Source organism: Chiroxiphia lanceolata, chromosome 17 (assembly GCF_009829145.1).
Source record: "Chiroxiphia lanceolata isolate bChiLan1 chromosome 17, bChiLan1.pri, whole genome shotgun sequence".
In the NCBI taxonomy this organism is placed as follows: domain Eukaryota; kingdom Metazoa; phylum Chordata; class Aves; order Passeriformes; family Pipridae; genus Chiroxiphia; species Chiroxiphia lanceolata.
The window spans coordinates 15338633-15360750 of record NC_045653.1 but is presented as its reverse complement, the minus strand read 5'-3'; the positions used below and the strand labels follow the sequence as shown (position 1 = coordinate 15360750).

The 22118-nt window shown below is 51.9% G+C and overlaps 1 protein-coding gene and 1 long non-coding RNA gene across 3 annotated transcripts; both read right to left on the bottom strand.

The window, feature by feature from the left end:
- Positions 1-1311: 1311 nt before the first annotated feature.
- On the bottom strand, positions 1312-5534 carry LOC116795425. Of its 2 annotated transcripts, XR_004360051.1 has the most exons (3): positions 3805-5534; positions 3232-3271; positions 1312-1947 (listed from the first exon to the last, which is right to left on the bottom strand). It is a non-coding gene; the product is annotated as an uncharacterized LOC116795425 (long non-coding RNA). The 2 variants fall into 2 exon arrangements; XR_004360050.1 differs by lacking the exons at positions 3232-3271; positions 3805-5534 and adding an exon at positions 2433-2870.
- A 1558-nt stretch (positions 5535-7092) lies between these two features.
- On the bottom strand, positions 7093-21377 carry MYBL2 (MYB proto-oncogene like 2). Its single transcript, XM_032705132.1, has 14 exons — positions 21280-21377; positions 20617-20710; positions 19388-19459; positions 18918-19010; positions 17022-17242; positions 16707-16863; positions 15699-15971; positions 14091-14480; positions 12367-12506; positions 11972-12071; positions 11234-11347; positions 10553-10669; positions 10238-10384; positions 7093-8119 (listed from the first exon to the last, which is right to left on the bottom strand). The coding sequence occupies exons 1-14, from the start codon at positions 21297-21299 to the stop codon at positions 7991-7993; spliced, it is 2067 nt and encodes a 688-aa protein (XP_032561023.1). The 5' UTR covers positions 21300-21377; the 3' UTR covers positions 7093-7990.
- Positions 21378-22118: the final 741 nt, after the last annotated feature.

The window sequence follows — 22118 nt, the reverse complement described above, 5'->3', positions numbered from 1 at the left end:
CCGCGCCTGAGGGGAACGTGGGGAAGGGGGGCGCGCCGCGGCGCGGCTGAGCGGGCACAGCTTACGGGACCGCGGCCCCATTGAAAGGGCGGGCTACGATTGGACGGAGCGGAGAAAAGCGGGCTGGGAGTGGCGGGCCGGGATCGGACCTGCACGGCGGGAGCCAGAACCTCCCGGAGAGAGCGGCTCCTGTGCCCGAGCCAGGCTACGTGCCTGGAGCGGCAGCCGCGGGAGCCCCGCCCCAGCTCACCGCCGATCTCGCCCCGGCTCCCGCCGCTCCAGCGCCGTTTCCACCTCCGCCGCCGAACTGCCCCCCCCCGCGCCCCCTCCCCGCCATTTATAGCCCGCGGCCCGCACAGCCCCGCCCCCTCGTGCCAGCCCAGCCAATCCCCGCCCGCCGGTTCCCGAGAACCCCGCTAGCCCCGCAGGCCCCGCTCCCGGAGCCCCTCCCGCCCGCTCCCCGCCTCCCTCCCCTTCTCCTGGGAGAGCTCCCGGACGGGACGTGATTGCGGAGCTCCCACCGCCCTTCCGCGGTCCCAGCGGCACCTGAGGGGAACGGGGGGACGGGGCCGCGCGGAGGGGCCGCGCCGCGGCTGAGCGGGCAGAGCTTGCGGGACCGCTGCCGGATTGAAAAGGCGGGCTGTGATTGGACGGCGCCGAGGAAGGCGGGCCGGGATTGGCGGGCCAGACGCTGCCTCGGGCCCGGATTGGCGGGGCTTGGAGCCCGCGGGGCCGGGGCCGGGGCCGGGGGTGGCGGGAGGTGCTCGGGTGGTCGGGAGGAGGGACTAGGGCCGTGTCGGAGGGGCCCTTCCCGCGGGTCCGTGGCCGTCCCGGGTCCCGTCCCCGGGACCCCGTCCTCTGCCCCGCCCCTTGGTCGGGCTGCACCCCCGGGGTCCCGGCCCCAAGGCCCCTGCAGAGCCCCTCGGGGAGCCCCCCACCGGCACACGGGGCGCTTCCGGGGCGCGAAGGCGGACTGTGCGGCATGGGGGACCGGGGAGCAGCGGCGACCTGGTGGGCCGGGAGTCGGCGGCGGGGAGCGGGCAGGACGCAGAGCGGCAGTGCGCCTCTGACCGCCTCTCCCCACGCAGCAGTTGTGCTTCTACGGGGACTCAGACTGCCCCGACTGGGTGCTGGCTGAGATCAGCTCCCCGGCCGAAATCCTTTAAGTGCCCGCCCCCACCCCCATCCCCCTGCCCGCCCCAGGCCCGCTGCCCAGCCTCCTTCTCCTGCGCAGTCCTCGCTGCTGCCGAAGTTCAGCGCTATTTCAGTACTTGTTCTACTTGTGGTTCTGAAAAAAAGTTAGAATCAGGATAGCCAAAGCAACATAGAAAGTCTATTCCATCTTCAACTACATTACAGGGCAAAGGAAATAAGTGATCCTACCCATCAGCGGAACAGGGAAAGAAGGAAGATTAAGTCTGTGAGCTATAGAAGAGAAAAATCACACTGTAACAACTTAGAAGATTGCTCCAAGACCACAGTCACAGGAAAAGGGAAGAGAGCCAGGGCCACAAACTGTAAGGCCAAAAAGATGATGGACACATCTGTGCATCAATCAGGTTCAGAGGTCACTGCATGCCCCAAGCCTAACGAGTTCTCTGGTTTATGTGTGTTATACACCTATTAATTACTCGAATAGAAAATTTACAATTGAACTTTCACAAAGCTTACAGAGTGATATCCCTGCACTGACCATTGCAGCGGAGCTTCTGCTACAGATTCTGACACGTCAGGTGACTGAATGTTTGCTTGTTTGCTAGGCTCTCCTTACAGTCCATCCAGGTCATGAAATATAGAGGGGATTTCTTGAGAGGCAGCTTTTAGACCTCATTCCCTTACCTTCATGGTCAATGCCATCAGCGTCACTCTCCCTGTCTTCTTGCTCTTCATCGAGAGCTCCCCGTGTTAGAATTAGCTCAGAGGGACCCATTGCAGAAGCATCAGGTCCTTGAAGGGAACAGAAACGGCTGTAGACAAACCAGCTTGCTAAAGGTAAGGGAGCGTGTGCACTGACAACTTCATTGCTGTGTTTCTGTGCAGACAGAACACCTGCTCTAAGGGGACAGAAAGCTGCTTGTGGATCCCAGACACAGGACAGACTCCATCAGCACCTACTCGCCTCATCTAAGGAACAGCGCAGCCAACAGCAGAGCTTTCTCCTATTCTGAGCTGACTGTTTCGCCTTTTCTAAAGTATTTCATTATTTCTAGTAGGTCCACTGCTTTAGCTACTCTCAGCGGGGTTTCTTCCAAACCTGTGACTGACACAGGAAGAGCTAAGTGTGACCAATCCCACAGCAACTAAAGCCCCGCTCCTCTAACACGGAGCTGCTTTCACACTTCTGCTGTGAGGACAAAGAAGCACTGTACTACTTCACAAGGCAAACTCTTCAGAAAACTTCTGCAGTAAACTTGATCCTCCTGGGGAGGTACCTGCCAGTGTGCTGCCCTGCACACACACGCTGCCCATGTCCTTCCACAAGTGTTCCAGCTGCTCTCTCTTTTGTTTATTTTGAGCTTTCTCCCGTAGATAAAGATTTACATGTGGATTCTGAGAACATTTAAAACATCGGGAGAAGAGAAACCTCACCCAAACCCAGCAGCCTGTCCCCCAGTCAGAGAGCAGAAGTCACTGTGCAGGTCTTACATTTCAACTGAGGTTACACAGAACTTCTGACTAAGCGTGGAAAGCAACCTCCGGTCAGGTGGGATTCTAGGACCTGTTCAGCAGCGCCGGGAAGCCAAACTCGGTGTAGCTGTGCCTGCAGAGAACTGTCCTTTGGACAGCCAGAACTCAAGGTGAGCAGAGCTACTGATTTTGGCACTGCAATTCAGTCTTTCTTACTAAGTCAAACTAGTACTCTTCACCGGTGCAGGAAGGTACAGGGATAGTCTCAACAAATCCCTTTGGAAATTTATTTTTAAGAACTCTCTATCCATCTGAATGGAAGACACAATCTTATTTCCCAATCATTTTCACACAATTAGCTCAAATATTAGCACTAAAACAGTGAGCAACATCTGTTTTGCAAAATCTTTATCTTTGTAAAGATATGCTCCAGCACATCTAGGAAAAAAAAGGCAAACGGTGGACTCCTTCAGGACAGGAGTTTTCCCACAGTGAGTACGACTAGTAAATGAAATGTTAGACCCTCTCAACATAAAGGCAATTGTGTGCATAAAAGTGACCCAAGATACACTGTTCAGGTGTAAACCAGCTAAAACCACTTACCAGTGTTTTTCTCGGGCGCTCGTATTGTGGACGATACTCTCTGAAAAGGTGAATAAAGGGAGTGCGTTCAGTCTGAAAAACACATGATCTGTATTGCATAAGGATCATCCTGGAGGCTTCTTTTTACTCAAAAAAAAAAGTTTTCTCTAGGCTTTCATGTTTGAGAGACATTTCAGAAAGACTAACAGTACTTTTCTCCCCAGATTTGGATTCTGAAACCAACGGATGCAAAATCAATGAACATACTTCATTAAAACAGCAACAATTCAAAACTTGGTATGGAATTACAAGAAAAAAATTACTTCACAGACTTGCTGGCACAGATAGCTTTTACTTTTTCACGGAACAGCACAAAAATTCATCTCTGAATAGTTCCTTTTTACTGCTGCTTTTTATGCTGATACTGGACACCCTAGGCTACCTTGGCTATGGCAACTGTACACTCCTTCAAATCAAAGGAGCAGACTCATGAATCAGGACCTTCAGGAAGTGGTCACTGGGTCGCGGACCAGAAGTCATCCCCTTCCCTCTCCTATTCATCTACAGCTTTAGAAAGCTGGGTAAAAAACTCACCCGGTCCTGTGCCAAACACTGCAGAAACACCAACCACCTGGAAAAGAAAACACACCAGAACTAGAGAGTAACTGAGCCAGATTTTTAATACAGAAAAAAAAAAAACCAAATTAAAACCAAACAAACGAACAATCCCCCACATCGACAACAAAAAAATCAACACCACCGAAAAACCCAACAACAAGGAACTACTAATCTAAACCTAACAACACCCATTGAATCAGCACAGTGGCCTAAGAGTGGGCAGTAACACTTCTGCTTCTGTCCATCCCGCTTTCAAACTCTTCCTCCGCTTGCTGTTCATGTTTGTTACTTCTGCTTTTTGGTTGCCGGTGATTTTCTGTTTGGTGAGTTGTTGGGGTATTTTGGGGGGTGTTTCTTTGGGGAAGGAGGTTTGTTTGGTATTTTTTAACACTGTAGGGCAATTCAAAAGAAAGGTCAAGTCTTTCTGCTGTTGACTTGTTTACTGTTAATAACCCAAGTTCTCATTCTGCATCTAGGGTTATAAGCGGTTAGCAAGTATCAGCGTACTAGAATTAAAGTGCAAAAGAGACAACAAGAACCGACCTTTTGGCTCTGAAACAGTCTAATACTTTTTATTTAGCCAAAGCACATTTAAAAGGTCCCCAGAACAGCAAGAGAGGGAGAATTTAATCAGTTGCTATGATAATACATTCAAAATGCACATCTACTTTCTAATGTCAACTTGTCTCTCATTACACTTCTGGCCATTTGTTCTGCTTGCGTTAAATCAATTCTCTAAAAATACCTCGAACTAAGACTATTACCAGCCAGAATCCTACATCCTCTAATGAAAATTCTCCCTCTTTTTCATAGGCAAGACAGTCTCAACTACTGACTTCCAAATGGAAGACCTTTCCCAACACAGCCTTGCATTTGATCATTAATACAGTAAATATGCAGACAGCTCTCCAAAGGATTTTAAGCATTAAGGCTAGGCACTGTGCCAATATATATAAATATTTATACTTTCCCTGCACTTCAGTACAAGCTGCCTTTTACTCCGTAATCCTCTTCATATGACCTGCTCTCCATCCAGCGCTCCAACAGTCCTGACAGGCAGATAAATATGACCTGATCAGCAAATAAGGAACAGGAAGTATGTTAGTTCTGTATATGGGACCACTACAATCCCTTTTGAAATTCTGTATATTGTTCCACATAGGACACTTACAATATTTTTGGTTTGGCTCTGTTATCATTATCTACATGAATGGAATCGTTTCGTTCCTGGAATATCCACACAGCCAAGAAGGCTTGCTTTTTCTTTAGTAAAAGCTGATGACAAACACAATCAGCTGAAACCTTTAGCACAGACTACGGGATCATTAACAGCCTCCAATGTATAGTGTTGTCAGAGAAACAATTAATTTGTCCTCTCAAAACCTGGTTGAGTGGAAGAACAATCTTCTTCTTGCACAAGCAAATATAAAGGGGTTTTTTTTGTTCATTTATTTGTTTTTGAGATTCTTTCCCTTCTTCCTACGTAGTACATTGCCCAACTGTACTTGACACTTTCAGAACAAGGAAAATTACCTCAGGTGGGAAATGCTGCAGCAAAGAACACTGCCTCCTACCAGCCAATCTTAGCTTTCATCTTGTGATTAATCACAGTTCAATATTAAATTATTCAGGCTGCCATTCAGTGTGACAAGCTGCAGTGTAACAAGCTGCACACAGGTCATCAACAGATTACAGTTGCAAAGGGCAGTGCAAAGCTCCTTTACAGAAGGACAGAACGGTGGGGGTTGGACAATACCTCTGGAGATCATCTAGTCCAATCTCTGCTGCTCAAAAAGCGGGATTAGGTAGAACGGGTTGCTCACGACTTTGCCTGAGCAAAAGCGTTTTAAGCATCTCCGGGGATGGAGACTCCACAATTTCTCTGGACCAGTCCAGACGAGGACTTCTGAAGTTATTGTTTTCAGTGGGAAGGTAGGGACAGAAAGAAGCGATCCCAAAACTTCAAACCCATCCCCACAGCGGTCCAGAGCAGCTCGAGCCCAGGCTGCTGCCTTCCCAGGGCCGGGCTCTTCTCTCTGCGGGGCACCCAGCAGCCGGCCACTGCCCTGCCCGGCGGCCCCGAGCGCTTCAGGCCCGGCCCGGCCAACGCCTCGCTCTGCGCGGGCGCCGCTTCCCAGCCCGCCCCCGAGCGCCGGGCCCTGCCTCGCGGTCGCCGCCTGGCAGCGCAGACCCCGCACCGCGGGGGGTGTGGGGGTGTGTGTGTGTGTGTGTGTGTGTGTGTGTGTGTGCGCAATGCCAGGGCACATCCGAACCCGGCGGCACGCAGGTGCAAGTTTCTCCGCAGAGGCGAGAAGCTTGCCTGTCGCTTCCCCTGCCTGCAGTCGCCCATGGCCGCGGGAGAGGTAGAAGAGCGGCCGCCCCCCCCCCCGCCGCGCCCAGCTTACCCCGAGGACGATCTCCGTCGGATGTGCCGCCGTGGGTCGCTTCCGGGGGGGGGAAGGCGGCGGCGCAGCCCCGAGAGCATCTCCAGGGCACGGCGGGACCGAGTGGGGCGGGGCCGGGGTCGGGGTCGGGAGCGGGAGCGGGAGCGGGAGCGGGAGCGGAACGGGGCGGCGCCGCGGAGCGGCTGGGGTCCTCCGCCGCGAGGAGGGGCTGCCCCCGAGAGGGAGCTGCCCGCGCCGGTGCCTGCCGCCGCCCACGAACCTGCCGCCCGCGCCCGGCGCCGCCGAGCGCCCCGCCCTGTCCCCACAGCGGGAAGCGGCGCGGCGAGACGGCGCTACGGGCGCGGGGCGGGGGTCCGGGTCGCGGCGGAGATCAGGCAACAAGATAGACGCCCCACGCTTGCAAAAATGAGCTGGGTTTCTAAACCTCCCTCGTTTCTCAGGATCCAAGGTTTTCCTAACAAGTTTGTCAGCAAGGATTTTTTTGACTCTATTTCGAACATAAACCACAATCCGAAATGAAATTTATACAGCTCTGCTCTCGTTTTCCCCCCTGCCAAGGCACTGGGGACAGGGACCCTGGTAAAAAGCACTGGGGTGAACAGACCCTCCACACATCTTTGCTGTTCAGCCACCCCAGCCAGAGGCCAAGGACAGCCCAAAAACCTCTTCCTGTTCTGGTGTAACTGGTGTGTTGCTCTTCTGTTTCTTCAGCACCTTTTCAATTGCAAAAGGCAATATATTACTACAATGGCCACATTTCATCCTTGGCTACATCTTAAAACAGGACACTGCTACTGTTTCCACACAATAGTTACATGGATGCAGCTTTGGCCTCAAAAGGAAGGGGAACAGAGAAGGCATCACACACTCCTATTGCTCTTTCCCAGCCCCCTGCTCTCTCTAGCCTTCATCCACTCCTGCAGCTCTGCAGAGACCCCAATCACACAGAGCTCAAACACACTGTGACAGCAGCCAAAATTTCTAAACAGCTGATGAAACTACTAAGAGTGGGGAGGAAAACGTTCTTTCTCTTCTATGCTGAGAAGTCAACAGGAATTCAGCAACTTGCCAGGAGAGCAAAGATCCCACACGAAAACCAGCACTTTGCATCTCCCCACTCCAGCACAGCCTCCCCTGAGCAAGTCAGAGGGACAGGGGGATGTGAGCACCATTGTTTATTTGAAGAAGGAGTCGTGGGAAGAGGCACCCGCCACTCCCAGCTGGAGCCATGGCAGTAAAAAAAGCACACCCCCCCGGGGAGCAAGGGGCCAGTTCCCAGCACAGTTCACCCCAAAGCACCATGCCCACCCTCCTCCTTGAGCAAAGGAGGACAACTCCATCCCCTGGGGAAAGCTGGGAGGGAGGCACAAGGCACGCAGAAACCTTCACAAAAGCCATTCCTGAGGAACTAGAGCAGTCAAGAGGAAATCCAGGGATGCCGTGAGGTCAGTGTGCACGTGCTGCTCCAAGGTGGACCACAACTGCCTCCTCCTATTTTTGCAGAACTCAGGCCTTGCAGGGAGACGTCGTGCTGTCATCTCTCCAACCTTCATTTGCCTTTCGATAATGATCCCAAAGCTTGCATTCCCAACACTAGCCAGCAGTTAGCCCAGTTTGTTACAATATAAATCTACCTGGGAACAGAAGGAAAAATCCACTCCCACACACTAAGGTCTGGCAGAGGATATTTTTTCCTGCAGTTCCCCCTCCACTTATTTAAAGTTTTAAAAAATAAAATCAAGAGGCAGAACAATCCTTCATGATAAGATTAAGGTCCTTGATGTGTGACTCTGTTTCAACGTGCCCAAAAACTGTCGAGCTTTCTCCTGCATGAAGAGTTGGTCTTGGGTTCCACCACAGGCCACTGCTTTCCAAGCCCTCGTCATCTGCAGAGGGAAAAGAAAGGATATGTGCAAGAGAGTTAAGGGAGAGAACAAACATCTTGTCAACATCGTGTTCAAAAAGATTGCAAAAATAAACAGACCTATCAACCATCTGCTACCACCTAAGGGAAATCAAACTTCAGCACCCATCTTGCAACCAGGAGGAACTTGCACACCACCAGTTACTCATCACAGGGTCAGGCAGTAATTTCTAAGGGTACGGTTCAGCAGTTTTCCAGGTGAGTGCTCCATTTCAGGACAACTCACACACCTTTTCAGGGCTTTTCCTTACTTGCCTCAAGACAAAAACCCCAAAGCACAAGCCCTGTAGGGATTCCAGCGATGGAAGAAATTCAAGCATAGCTTTGGGGTTTATTCCTGTACAATTTCTACAGGAGCTGCTCAATCCCAGGTCTAGCTGATCGAAGACGATTCTTAACAGCAATTAGGTGTCTTCAGTTTCGGCAGGGTCCCACAGAACACAGGAATAACCAACAATAAGGTGTGCTTCAGTCTCTGCATGCAGAAAGAGCACCCACAAAGTGTTTCTGCAGTTCAGGAAAGCCCCTGTGAATCTCCTGATAAATGCAGCCAGGAAACACTCAACGCCCTAAACTGGAAATACCTGTTTACATGCACTGCAGAGAACCAGAGCTTGAGCTTCAGTGTTTGCTCATAGTAAGAATGTTCCACACAACCCCGGCATGGCTTTGGGCTGATGGAGGTTCAGCCCACAGCTGGATGAGCTCCCTTCATAAGTAACTGACTGCAAGCACCACCGGCCCAGGACAATAGATCCCCAGAGCCCAGGAGCAGCTCAGACAGCTCTGCTGTCTCTGGGCAATGGGATTTCACTGCACATCTGTACTCTGTTACCACACAAACGGCTCCACTGCCACCGTCAAGTCACTCCCAAAGCTTTATTTATATGGATCTATTAGCTCTTGGAACAACTTGACCCTGCCGAGGACAGGAGGAGAAATGGAAGTCTTTAAGAAGGGTTTATTTTGGGAAGGAGAAGGAATTATTCTGGCTGAGCAGTATTTATCTTTCAGAAGAAAGAGCTTCCACAAGACAGCTCTAATGCAGGGACAGGTGCAACCCCCCTCACTGCAGTGCTTCCTGAAGACTGAGCTATGCTGCTCAGTGAGGACAACATAGCAGCTGAGCTCTTCTGGGGTGGAAACCACCCCCACAGGAGCCCCCAGCTGCAGTTTCACCCCCCCACTAAGGACAGCAGGTATTTCCATCCTCATTCAAGCTACTAGAGAGCTCCAATTACTTGGTCCAAGCAAACACCTGCAAAATCATGATCCAAATCCCCTTCTCTAAGCCACATTTCTCAGCAAAGCAGGGATATCCCTCTACTAATGCACTCTGCCTGCAAGTGGTGAAGATTTTAAAGAGATCTGTTTATGTCCCAGAGGGCCTTTTTAGGCTGCTGTGACTCCAGCACAACCTGGATCCAACTGTGCAGAGCTGAGGAAAACGGTTGCTGTAACAGCACCAATCTCAGCACAAGCTACAAGGTGCCACTCTGTCAGATGGAGCTCCATACTGCAGTGGGTTCAGGACAACGTAGGATGAAGTCAGCCTAAGCTGGCTAAGGCACACAGCCTTCCCCACCACCCAGAAACACCCTAAAAATCAGAGGGGTGAGAAATACCTTTGTGCTTAAGCTTTATATAGCACTTCAGAGTTGCATACCCTGAGAAACAAAAAAGATGAGCTTACTGCTGTCCACCCAAGGAGTGCTCACTGGGAAAAGGAAAGTTTACTTCAGAGCCAGATTAATCATCCAAATTCCCTGACTGATTGGGGTAGGGTGCAAATTCCCATGAGGAAATCCAGGGCCAAACATGCTAAGTGGGTCACAGCTCTGATCAACCACAGGGCTTTGAGCCCCAGCAGGAAAGTAGGTTTGCAAAGAGACAGAAGGAGGCTGTAGTTTGACAGTACTGGTTGTTATCTCCCAAGCTTGGTGCAGGGACAGCCCTGAACGTGTAGTGGTGCCTAGGCAGTAGTTCAGAGCTTCATCCCTCACTTCTCCTCCCATGGAGGGACAAGGGCTGCACTGGCAGCTGAACTCTTGGCTGAGAGAGCAGAGGTTGCAGGGCTTACTGGTGCTGGTGGCCTGAAATGGCTTGGCATTTTCCTGTAGGACATTTTCTCTGGTTGCACTTGCATGAAAGCTCTGTTGAGCAAATGACTGTCGTTCTTCCTGCTCGAGGAGGAAAGGTTCAGGGACCTTGACAGGAAATTCACAGGCTGAAAAGAGAAAAAAAAAAAAAAAGGAAAACTATAAGGAAAGAAGAAATACAGACTTTCGTCCACATTCACATGGACTGTTCAAAGGCAGCTGCAGGCTGCTTTGCACAGGGGTTTTTTTCAGAGCAGAGATAGCTCTGTCCCTGCTCTGAATGCAGAACTCCTCACCTGGGCTCTTTTGAAACACACAGTCTTGGGGAGGGCAGGTAGATTTTGTGTCGTATCTTCATCCACAATATCCAAGGCTAGAGACTTCCGGACCTTCCTGATGGGACTCCTGCGCAACTGGAGGACATAGAAAAAACAGTGTCAGCATGAATCCACCCAGAAGACTGTCATCCTTAGGGCCCAGAGTACACACCAAGCCCATGTCATCCTGGGTCTGCATGGCCCCAGCATCTCAGAAAGAAGGATTGCTGCAGCCTTCCCCACCACAGGGCACAGCAGATTCCAGTGCTCTCTTCCTGGCACCTGCAGCCACCAGTTTAGAAGACAAAGACCCTTTCAGTAGGAAGGTCACCAAGAAACTGAACCAATAGACTCTTTGTACCAGCCCACAGCCTTTTGGGAGCCCAATGTGCCCCAGAAGCTCCAAGTGTGCCATGGGTCTCTCCAGTAGGATAGCAACACAGCATCTCCTAGCAAGCCCTGAATTCAGCATAAACCAGGACATGGCTGGCAGTATTTTCAGCAGGCCTTAACCTCAAGTGCCTCTTGCTGATTCAAAGACAGCGGTCAAGGGGCCAAAAAGATTTTGACATCATCAACAGGATGAGTAAAACCAACCAAAACACCCCCTAACAGCAGAGGGCAGCTCAGCAGCAGGTACTGGATGCAAAATCAGCTCACCCCTTGTTTCCTTTTCTGTTTCTCAGGCTTCACCTCATCCTCTATGATGAGTTCGATGCCAGCTTCACTTCGGAGCACCTCTTTCAAGTCTTCTTCCAGGTGAGGAGTCTGGGGCTGGTGTGAAAAAGGCAGAGAGAGCACAAGGCAGTCAAAGTCTGTATTCTGGGCAGGCTCACGAGTATTTCTCTCAAGGGATAATGGGGTCAGGAGAGACCACAGTGGGAGGACAAACACAAAGATGACTTCCAATTTACTTCCCAGCTGGAAAAGATATGACAAGTTTTCTGCTAGCCTAACAGATTTCCAGAATCTCTAGGCATGAGAGACTCTTATCATCTGAACCCCAAGTGTGGCATCAGCAGACCAGTATGCACACAAGGCCTGGGATACTGGAAACCGCCATCCCCACAACACCCACATTCAGAGATGCAGTTCCTCAGAGAAGCCTAGGCAGAGCATTTCCTTGCTTTTCCTCGAGGTCATCATATCCAAGCACTGCAGCCTGATTCAAGGGCAGGTTTTGGCATTTTTAGTTGGTTTCCAGAGGAACTAACAGTCCTGTGGCTACTTACAATGAAATGACCATCAGGACAAGGACCCCTCCCATCTAAGCCTGGCACTACCAAACTGCACTTTGTTCTGGCACAGATAAGAGTTGGTTCACAGCTCTGATGCAACCTGCCCCATGCCCCATCATGCTTCTGCCACCTGCAAGCCACAGCCCTGCCCAATGATTACCAGAGGTCTAATTGGTCCATATTTCTCCAGGGCATTTTTGAAAGGCGTGGGAGTATGAGGCGTGTTGTCCACCACGTACGTCTGATCTGGTGTGACAAACCTGAAAGCAGAGAGGGGGAAAGAGAAGGGATCAGACCTGCTGTAACCCACAGAAGGCAACAATCCACCCAGCAGTTGAGCACAACACTTGGCTGTGGCCCCAGTCAGCCTGGGCACTTGCTCCCTGCAGCTCAGAGTAGAGCTGTTTTGGGAGGGAACCACTAATTCAAGGAAATCCCCAGCCTGCCTTGCCCCTCTCTTAGTAGTGTCGAGTACTGAGAGGTGTGTTTGAATTGAACCAGTCTCCTGTGTGTAAAAGGACTCTGCTCAGGGAAGAGGAGGAAGAAAGGACTTACGCTAAGTTCTTCTGGGGCAGAGGGGTCTTGTCCCTGTGCAGTGGGGTGGTGACAATCACTTTCTGGCTGCACACAGGTGTGGAGGTCAGGGATGGGTTCTCCAGTTCTAGTGTATCCTGTTTGGTCCAAAAGTTTAAGAACTGAACAGCACAGGAAAGAAAAAGTGAACACAGTCAGTCTCAAGCATCCCAGCATCACATCACAAGGCACTACTTTTTCCTCAATAGGGAGAGGAAATCTGAAGTAGGGACAACACTCCCATTCTGAGCAGCTGTCCCAGCATAAACCAGGATGACTTACGGACTCATACAGTTCTGTACATGGACACACATGTGAAAGTTGCCAGAAGGTGCCTCCCACCTATAAAAGTTATTTACTTCCCATAAGGGATGAGCTGATGCAACTACAACTACCAGCTACAGTGTGGGAGAGAAGTCTCTCCTTGCACCAGTAATCCCAGCTCACCAAAAGTCTATTCCAACCTCAGGTTAGCAAACACGAGGGAAGACCATGTAACACAAAGTGTACAAGTTAACAAGTTTTGCATTGAGCTGCTTTCAGCCTAAACTGCAAGAAGACTACACACTCCCTCATCTCTGCTAAGATTTTACTTCACAACAGCTAATAAGTGACAGCTTTACTCAAAAAAGGAATGAGGTTTGTGCCCAAGAATCTATCAGGACAGAAGAGCTATGTTTGTGACATTCACTGATGGCTGAAGCTCAGCCCAAGAGGCAGGACATGCCCATTGCCTTCTCAACTTCACTCCAGACCTTCCTGTCATTTACACTGAGCGAAGTTAAACATTTCAGATCCTGATCTGATTTCCCAGTCCTTGTTAGCCTTGCATTCAAGGCCAACCTGAACCTGCATGTTGGACTGTCCTGTGGTGCTCTCTCATGTGCATCCAGGGCTGCAGGAATAAAGGCCTGGAGGGCACAGGTAGACAAAGAATCTGAGCAAAGTTGCTGTGGGAACTGTGCTGGAAAACACAGCAGACTTTATTCTGTTTTATAAGCAGAACTCCACCACTTTCAGATATGAGAGACTACTGGGTTTGACCACCACAGTGCCCTAAGGTGATGCATGTTGGAGACTACGTGTGCACAAGCATGTGGACACTGTAAGAGTCACGACACAGGTCAAAAGACCCCAAGGCCCTTTTGCAACAAAGACAAGCCCAGGAGCATTTTCCCAAGCACAGAAACGCCGAGGTCTGTGCAAGGTGTTTGCTGCCCAGCCTGCCTGAGTGATTGAACTGCAAACAAACGGGGAAAGCAAATTTTCACTGCTGCCACTCTGCTACCCACAGCTGGGGCAGCAATGCCCTGGGGACAGAAGCAGTGTGCTCTACAGCATGAGCAGGCATGTAGATCCATCCACACAGTGGTGCTTTTCCACAGTGCCCTGCCTCTCACACAGTGTAGCTGGGCTTTTCTGAGGCTGCAAGCACTCCCAGAGGCAAACGTGGTCTGCTGCTCCCAAAGGAAGGGCAGCACTGAAGACAAGCAGTGCCAGAACCCAGTTCTGTGGCTTGTTTTAGCAAAGGGATACACCCTGCACACTGGCACTGTCTCATTCAAGGCAGGAGAGACATTCAAAGCTGGCAGAGCTGATGAGAATACATGACATTAGGGCAAGAAGACAGAGCATGAACACGCTTATTAGCTCAGGCCCAAGTCCAGGCAGAGGAGCACAGACTGGGCCCTGCTGTTTCCCCATACCTGAGATGGAGAGAAGGGCAGTGTCTTTACAGGGGTGCCCTTGGGGGTCATGCTGTTGCAGGAGTCAAGGAAGGACAGACTGGTGCTGGTGACATTCTCCGTGACAGGGGAGAGGGAGATCTTCCTCTTCTTCTGCCTCATCAGCACTGAGGGTGGGGTGCCAAAGCTCCCCTCAGCATGAGGGGAGATGGGGATGAGCTCTCCCTTGCTGCTCCTGCTCAGGTCGGAGATGGTGTGGCCATCCAGGCGGTACTCGGTCATGCTGGGCAGGGACGGCGCGGCCTCACTCAGCGTTGGCCTCATGGGACTGTTGTTGCTGCTGCTGCCACCGGCAGAAGGTTCCTCAGGCAGGTCAAACTGAGTCAGGTCACACCACCCACCGTCTGGGTCCTGCACACAAGGGAAACCATCAGCGGCAGCCCAGGAGTGAAGCTGAGCAGCCAATGGGTGAAGACGCAAATTTGAACTAGGAGGTGAAGTAAGTGTGTGATGGCACCAAGCTTTGGAAGGAGCCTGGCTAGGAGAGCTCCAGCCCTCCTCCCCTCTGCTGTAGGCACAGCTGGAAGCCAGACCAGGGCACTGACCCAGCTGAAAGCTGCTGTTTGTGCACAGGTAGGTTTTTCTGTTTCTGCAAGATTGGTTTCCCAGCTCGGTTCACAGCACAGCCGCACAAACAGCTGCACCCTTCCAGAGAGGGAACAAAAAAAGCAGCTGGGGAGAGGTCTGGAGACAGGGGCTGAATGAAGTGACTGTCACCCAACAGCAAACCACAGTCTTGGGCACATCGATAGAGCTGGACACAGGGCTCTGCACTGCTGAAAGCAGAACCAAACCAGTTCAGAGATAAGCTGCTTCACAGCTCCATCCCACCAACACCCAGTACCATACAAGGACCCACATATGGCCTGCTAAGCCTCGGGCACAGGCTGTCTTCCTATACACAGGCAAAGTGGATCCTTCATGGATAATCAGCTCATAAGCTCCTCAGGCAGGCTGGGGGCTGCAGAGGCACTTTCCTCTGGTGGCAGCAAAGTGCCCTCTTGATTCTAGCCAGCCTCCCACCCTGGTGTGCCTCTGTCACCCAGCAGACATCAGCAGTGCTTGACTGTCCCAAAATTACTAGTTTCAGAGCAGCTACCTCCACTGAAAACAAACAGTGACCATATGCCAGCATGAAAGGGTCTGTCCTCCGTAGTACAAATGGGCTTGGCTTATTCCCCGTCAGTCCTGTCCCATCCCATCCCATGACAGGAGGAAAGAAAAGCCAATAAGCATGAGCTGAACCATTATGAAAATGAGTACTGGGGACACTCTGGCCAATAAAGAAGGATTTGAAATCAGATTTGCCAGAACCTACAGCCTCCCACACCAGCAGAGCCCACGCATAAGGACACCCACCTAGGGAAATCTGCAAGCCCACAGCAATACCAGCAGAGCTGGAAAGGACTAATCCAGCCCTGAAAGAGAGATGGTAGAAATCTGCAAGGCAATGACAGACCCAGCCCTCCTCAGGCCACCCATGGTGATGAGCAAGGGGACTTGGTAAGTTCATTCAAAGATGAAGGATAAAATCAGTCTCCCTTGGGGGAGCAAGGGACTGTTACTTACAGATTCAATCATGTCCAGAGCTTCATTGAAGGCTGGCACACAACTTGGGTACAAATAGTTGGCAGCTTCAACAACCCATTTGTAGGGTGATTCGACGAACGAAGTGGCATTCTCAGGCACTGCTGCCTCTTCTGGAGTTCCCTCCATGTTCTGCTCTGCCAGTTCTGCCGCTGGCAGCTCTGAGGGCAACTCCCGTACACCCGTCACCTCCTCATCACTGACATCTTCTTCTTTTATCTCAGAGATATCCACTGGCCAGTTCGGCAGGACATTCTTCACACACACAAGCAAAGAAAGTCCAGATATTAGTAGAAAACAAAGGAACAACATCAAGTCTTGGGTACAAAGAGCAAGAGTCCCTGTACACATTCAGGTTTCCTACCTGCCATTCAGTTTCACATCCCCATTCTCCCTCACTGCTCTGTCCCATACACTACCTGAGCAGGAGTCCATGCAACATAACAAGTGCAGCACTATTTAATTGAAGATTTCTCTTAACAGTATCCCAGGAGAAAACTGAACGTAGGCTGAACAGGTAGCACAGGTTCTGCATTTCCTGTTTTCCAAGAGCCTGCCTTCGAAAACCACTTGCTTTCTTCATGAACACAATCATTTGGTGTCCTTCCCTGCTTCCTTTTTTAGAGGAAAGAAACACAACCGTGCTCCCACACACACACTGTCTAGAGTAGCCTCCTTTTCCTACCAGCAACAGCACAACAAAGCCAAAAGAACCTTCAGTGTCCAAGACAGACCTGATGCTCAGACTGGCAAGATAACAGCTTTAGCATATGACACACTTGGGCTCCCATCACACCTCTAGCTCCCAGAGGGAGAGATCTCCCAAGAGTCAGTCTCTTGGAAAAGGCTGGAGAAGGTAGTCAGTCTATGCAGACACCAGGCTACAGCAAAGGTAGCGTGAGGCAGCAGAAGGGTGGATGAACAGCTCCAAAACACATTAGCAGAGCAGGGGACTGACCCACTTGCCTGCTGCAAGTGCTGGTGCAGTACCTGGCTCTCAGCTGTCGTTTGACTTTGTCTCTCCTTGTTATCCACCTCCACAAGCAAGTACAGTGACTTGGACTCCTTAGTTTCATTGAGAAAGCCTCCCGTGTCCACCTTTCGCTTGATGGTGGAGTTCCAGTGATTCTTCACAGCATTGTCGGTCCTGCAGAAAAAGCAGAAGAAAACAAATCACCATTTACAGTAGCTCTAAAGCACAGCTAACAGTTCCAACACACTCCCCAGCCCACTCCTGGGAGCCTAACACATGGATCTCCATGGGCCACCCAGTTGGGAAGGCAGCAGTGAGCAAAGAGGTCCTACCTCCCAGGCAGCAGCTTGGCAATCTCCGCCCAGCGATTCCCCAGGACCTTGTGGGCCTCAAAAATTATACGATCCTCCTCCTCTGTCCAGGAGGACTTCTTCACCTCAGGGTTCAGGTGGTTATGCCAGCGTTCCCGGCACTGCTTCCCTAACCGCCCTTTCAGGTGCTTGGCTATCAGGGTCCACTGTTTGGTGCCATATTTTTTAACCAGTTCAATTACCTTCGAAGAGAGAGGGAGGGAAATAAAGACATGGAAGAAAGGAGAGGAAGGTCAATACACTCATCTTCAGGCTTTGCTCTTCAGCTCTCTTGGGACTAGTTAAGGGCAGACGAGGGCCTCTTAGGAGGAAAAGCTGGAAGGATCCAGCATGGACAGTCAGGTGTACCAACCCTCATGAGAGCAATGATTCTGCCAAATTTCTGTAAGAGGCTGTTTCCATGCAGACACAGGGCACCTGTGAATGCAGATGACCACTTCAAGAAGATGAGGTGGAGACTGGCAGGTGCACCAGGGGCAAAGGGGCCCAGACTGAGAAACATGCCCACTTCTGAGCAAAGGCCAAGTCCCACCTGCTCGAAGGCTCCTCTGCCCTCCCTGCTTCTGAAGACCTGCCTGCATGACAACAGTCCCTATCAGCTCTGCACTAGTCTGCTACTCCCTTTCCCAGTGTGCTACAGCCAGGACATGCCAGGGCTGCAGGTCCATGCTCTGCTAGCACCAGCACACACTCAGGGAGACCTTCAAAGCCTAAACAAGCCACGTTCACTTAAGAGCCATCCACTTTGCCTCTTCCCCTTCACCCAGGGCTTTGTCACTTCTGCTTGAGCCTCAATGCAAATGCTTCTGGGCACAGAAACTGTTCCGAGCCCCTACAATGTCCAGGGCACAGTCAGGATGAAACAATCTACTTCCTGCAATGTTCAGCCTACCAAAATCCTAGCTGAAGAGTTTTCAAAGTACATTTCCACCAGCTGTGCCAGCTGTGCTCAGCTGAAAAGTGCAGGTAGAGAGGTGATGTTCAGTGCTCTTGGCATAGCACAAATGTCCCTACTGCAGACCCTTGTCTGTCAAGAACAGATAAATGGGCCAAAGATGCCAAACTGAGGCACAGGCCAAGGAGCTGGGGCAAAGCAATGTGCAGGGTTGGGAGGAGAGAGCTGGATCCCATCTTGGCCAGGATGGGTAGGCTGGTAGAGTCTGGACAATGCAAAGGGAAGGGGAAATCAGGCAACAACTGCTCTGCTGTAAGGTGGGAGGACATAACGAGAAGCTCCCTTGGGACATGCTTGACATAAAGTAATGGGACCAAAAGAAATGAGGGAGCAAAAGTGTTACAGAGAATCTGCCAGGCTATGATATTTTGTAGCAGAAAACCTTGGAAGAAGTTGGAATTTATTCCAACTTTTCTTAAGTACATCAAGACAACGAGTCTGAGTTGGCCCCTCTTAGCTCACTCTGCAAATAGCAGAGAAACAGGCTCACAAAAGTCATGATTTACCCAGCCAATCCCAGACATCCACTCCAGCCTGCCTACTGTGGCAGAGGAAATGCCAGCTTTATTTTCTCTTGAATCCAACCTGGCCAGGTCAGGTGGAGACCTGCCAGCACAGAGATGAATTAATTCCCTTTTCAGCTCTCTCCCCTGCAGATTACTGTGGCAGTACTGTGTGAAAGGGAGAAGGTGTTTACCTGAAGAGGCCTAGAGCTGCTCCTGCACATCACAACCATGGTTGCCCAGGCTGCTCAGAGCAGGTCAGACAGTGCTGCTCTCACGGGTATCCCTCAGTGAGAAGAATTACACATAGTTTACCACAAGATCTGAGGGTCTAACTCCTCCACCCTCTCTTCAGACAGAGACAGTCCAAACACTCTGGTCCTCTTCGCCCTGACTAACCTTTTGGTCCTCTTCTTTGGTCCAAGGGCCCTTAACCAGGTCTGGATTCAACACTCTCAGCCACCTGTACTGACACTGCTGATCACTGCGGTTCTGGGAAAAGGAAGGAGAATAGCCTTGTGTTAGACTGGAGGCTCCAAAAGCCCAAAAATCTCCAAAGGCAGTAGCAGTCCCCATACACAGAGGCTGTCCCACAGAAAACCTGCAGAAGCACATGGAAAATACATACTAAGACCCTAGACCCAGGGCACTGGGCACAGGAACAGGAACCTCAATTTCTCACCCCAGCTCCAACAGACTCACCCTGGAAAGCCCTCTGTACAATGTCTCCCTGCCCTGAAGCAGCCCCATTTCACAGCCTGGAGCTGCTGTCACAGAACAGTCCCACTGCACAGACACAGAGAACCAGTACAAGGAGAAGAAGCAACATGCAAACTCTGTGATTCCCAGCTGGGCAAGGGGTCACTTACAGGAAAGTGACTGGCCAGGAATTTCCAGTCATTCTGCCCATAGTGGCTTACTAACATCTTCAGCTGCTCATCCTGCAAAGAACAAAGACACCCACTTTCAGATATACTGAGGGAACAGATGCCAGAGGCACCCCATGGCTGATGGCATCAAGAGAACAAGCTAGATATTTTGAACAGCCAAGAAGGTTTTGTTGGCATTCTGTGTCCAGGGGAGGAAAGCAGCTCACACCAGCCTTTAACAGCATTCCAGTATACGGAGCCAACTGGAACAGACTTTGGTTCTGGGCTCTGTACTAGGACAAGCTAATACACTGAATACAAAACAAGAGCTCAGCTCTGTTCCAGCACAGTTTGGTTCTAACCCTGTGGCCAAGGGCCTGCTTATCCAGCCCCAGTGCACCCCTGATCAGACAGTCCATCTCCCAGCTCAGCCACTGGTTTTGCCTGGCCAGGAAAGCTGACTGGTTGAAGTGTATCATCACTAGCCTGGTGGTCTTCTGTCTTTCGGTTCTACAGGGCTCTACAGCATCTCTTCCATGATCCCTGCTTATAGCCTGAATGTGTGTACTCATACAGCTCAGAAAAAGCCTGTTGTAGGGGTCCTTGTCTGTGAGCTCTGGATGGGCAAACAGGCATGAAATTATTCCCTGCCCAGCATGAGCCCAGGGCTTTGAACTCTCCACAAAGACCACCTTACTCAGTGTCCAAACCCCAGGGAGACAGGACATCTTGTAGTTTTCATAGAGAACAAAAATGATGGAGGAACTGGGAGGAGGGAAGTGAATATCCCAACTAATTTCACACTCTTAGCCAGGATGACTAAGCCATGATTCCAACAGTTTCAGTACTCCCTGTTTTTGCTAGAGAAAAAGGAGAACACTTCCATTGCACAATTCAGCTTGTTGGAGGCCTCATCCATCCTCTGGAATCCCTCTTTGCTCACATGAGTGCTGCAGGCAGCGGATGCCTCGCTGAGGACTCACGTGCTTAAGCTTAAGAGGCTGGAGCTCTTGCTCTTCAGGCTGCACTTTAAACTCCCCTGAACTCTGAGCCTCATTCAGACCTCAGATCAGAATAAAAGACACATGGTCTTCTCCAGTAGCAAGACAGCAGGAGGTGGGGTCATAGCCAGCAGGTAAGGACTAGGGTGGAGTCACCAAAGCCCAGGGTGCCAGGTCAGATGCCCACCCCAAAACACCTCTCTCGGCAAATTCTGGGCTCTCACTCACCTCTTCTTGGGTCCACTTGACTTTGCACCTGCCATCCCGCTGCTCTGGCACATCCAATTCGGTATCCTGGTAACGCAGCTCATCTTGGTCCTCACTAGAAATAAAAAAATGAAGATTATAACTTCCAGCTCTGACGAAAACGCAGAAGAGGGAGCAAGCCCCACCATGCAGAGCGGAACTCCAGATCTGTCCCTTCCAGCACTGAGCCCCAACATCCACCCAGACACCCCAGGTTTAAAGGAGACCCTCAGCTTTGGGCTCTGGCGACTGCTAGTAACTTTCATGCTGCCCAGAGCAGGGCAAGGAGCGTTTCTCTTCATTTCTGCTCCCTCTGTCCCTCGGGGAGGACTTTGCATCTGGGGGGGCTGGCACCATTCCCCCATTCCAGTTCCCCACCTCCGGGATCGCTAGGACGAAGGGAGTGGGCAGCGCCGGCCGGGCGGTGCGGGGGAGCAGCCCAGGGGCTCCGAGAGAGCAAACCCAGGCCCAGGTGGAGCCCCTGGGACCGTTCAGCGCGGGGATCCCGGAGCCGCCGCCCTGCGCGCATCCCGCATCCCGCTGTCCGGCCTGAGAGCGGGAACGGGGCGGCCAGCAGGAGCCTGTGGAACGTTCCGCGGAGCCGGCACGAGGAGACCAGGCACGGCGGGAGCCGCGCTCACTCACCCGCGGGTGCGGCGGGCCATGGCGGGGCCGGGCCGGGGTCGGGAGCGGGGCCGGAGCGCGGCACCGGCGGCACTTTCCTATCTCGCGCCAACGGCGCCCCTCCGCCCGGGGCCGGGCCGCGCATGCGCCCCGCGCCTCCCGCCCGCACAAAGAGGCGCGCGCGGGAGGGCGCCCGTCCGCCCCTCCCCCGGGACTTGCATCCACCCGGGAACGCTGGCATCCGCCCCCGGGACCGACCCGGCACCACCGGCATCCACCTCTGCACCGACCCCGCACCGATCTGGGATCCCCGGGACCCCCTATACCTGTCCCCGCACCCACCCGGGCCCCTCCGCATCCAACACCGCAGTGACCCGGGACCATTGAGACTCCCCGCATCCACCCCCATACACACTGCAGCAGCAGCTCTGAGCGCGGGGCAAGAGGATCACACACAGACACACACCCACACCCCCCCCGGATCACCTCTCCCTGAAACAGGCTGAGAAAGTTGGGGCTGTTCAGCCTGGAGGGGGGAAGGTTATGTGGAGACCTCAGAGCAATCGGCCCGTGTGTGAAGGGAACTCCCCTCCCAGGGAGGCTGGAGAGGGACCCTTCATCAGGAACCTAGTGACAGGACAAGGAGGAGTGTGTACAAATTGACAGAGGAGAAATTTAGGTTAGATATTAGGAAGAAATTCTTCCCTGTGAGAGGGGGTGAGGCCCTGGTACAGGTTTCTCAGAGAAACTGTGGCTGCCCCATTACTACAAGTGATGAAGGCCAGGTTGGATAAGGCCTTGAGCAATTTAATCTAGTGGGAGGTGTCCCTGCCCATGGCAGGAGGGGTTGGGACTAGATG

Coding starts and splice junctions, on each gene's coding strand:
- MYBL2 (XM_032705132.1), bottom strand. CDS start 21,299: ATGGCCCGCCGCACCCGCGG. Junction 19,011..19,387: donor TCCTGGCCAGTCACTTTCCT/GTAAGTGACCCC, acceptor TCCTTTTCCCAG/AACCGCAGTGATCAGCAGTG. Junction 16,864..17,021: donor GCCAAGCTGCTGCCTGGGAG/GTAGGACCTCTT, acceptor CTTTTTCTGCAG/GACCGACAATGCTGTGAAGA.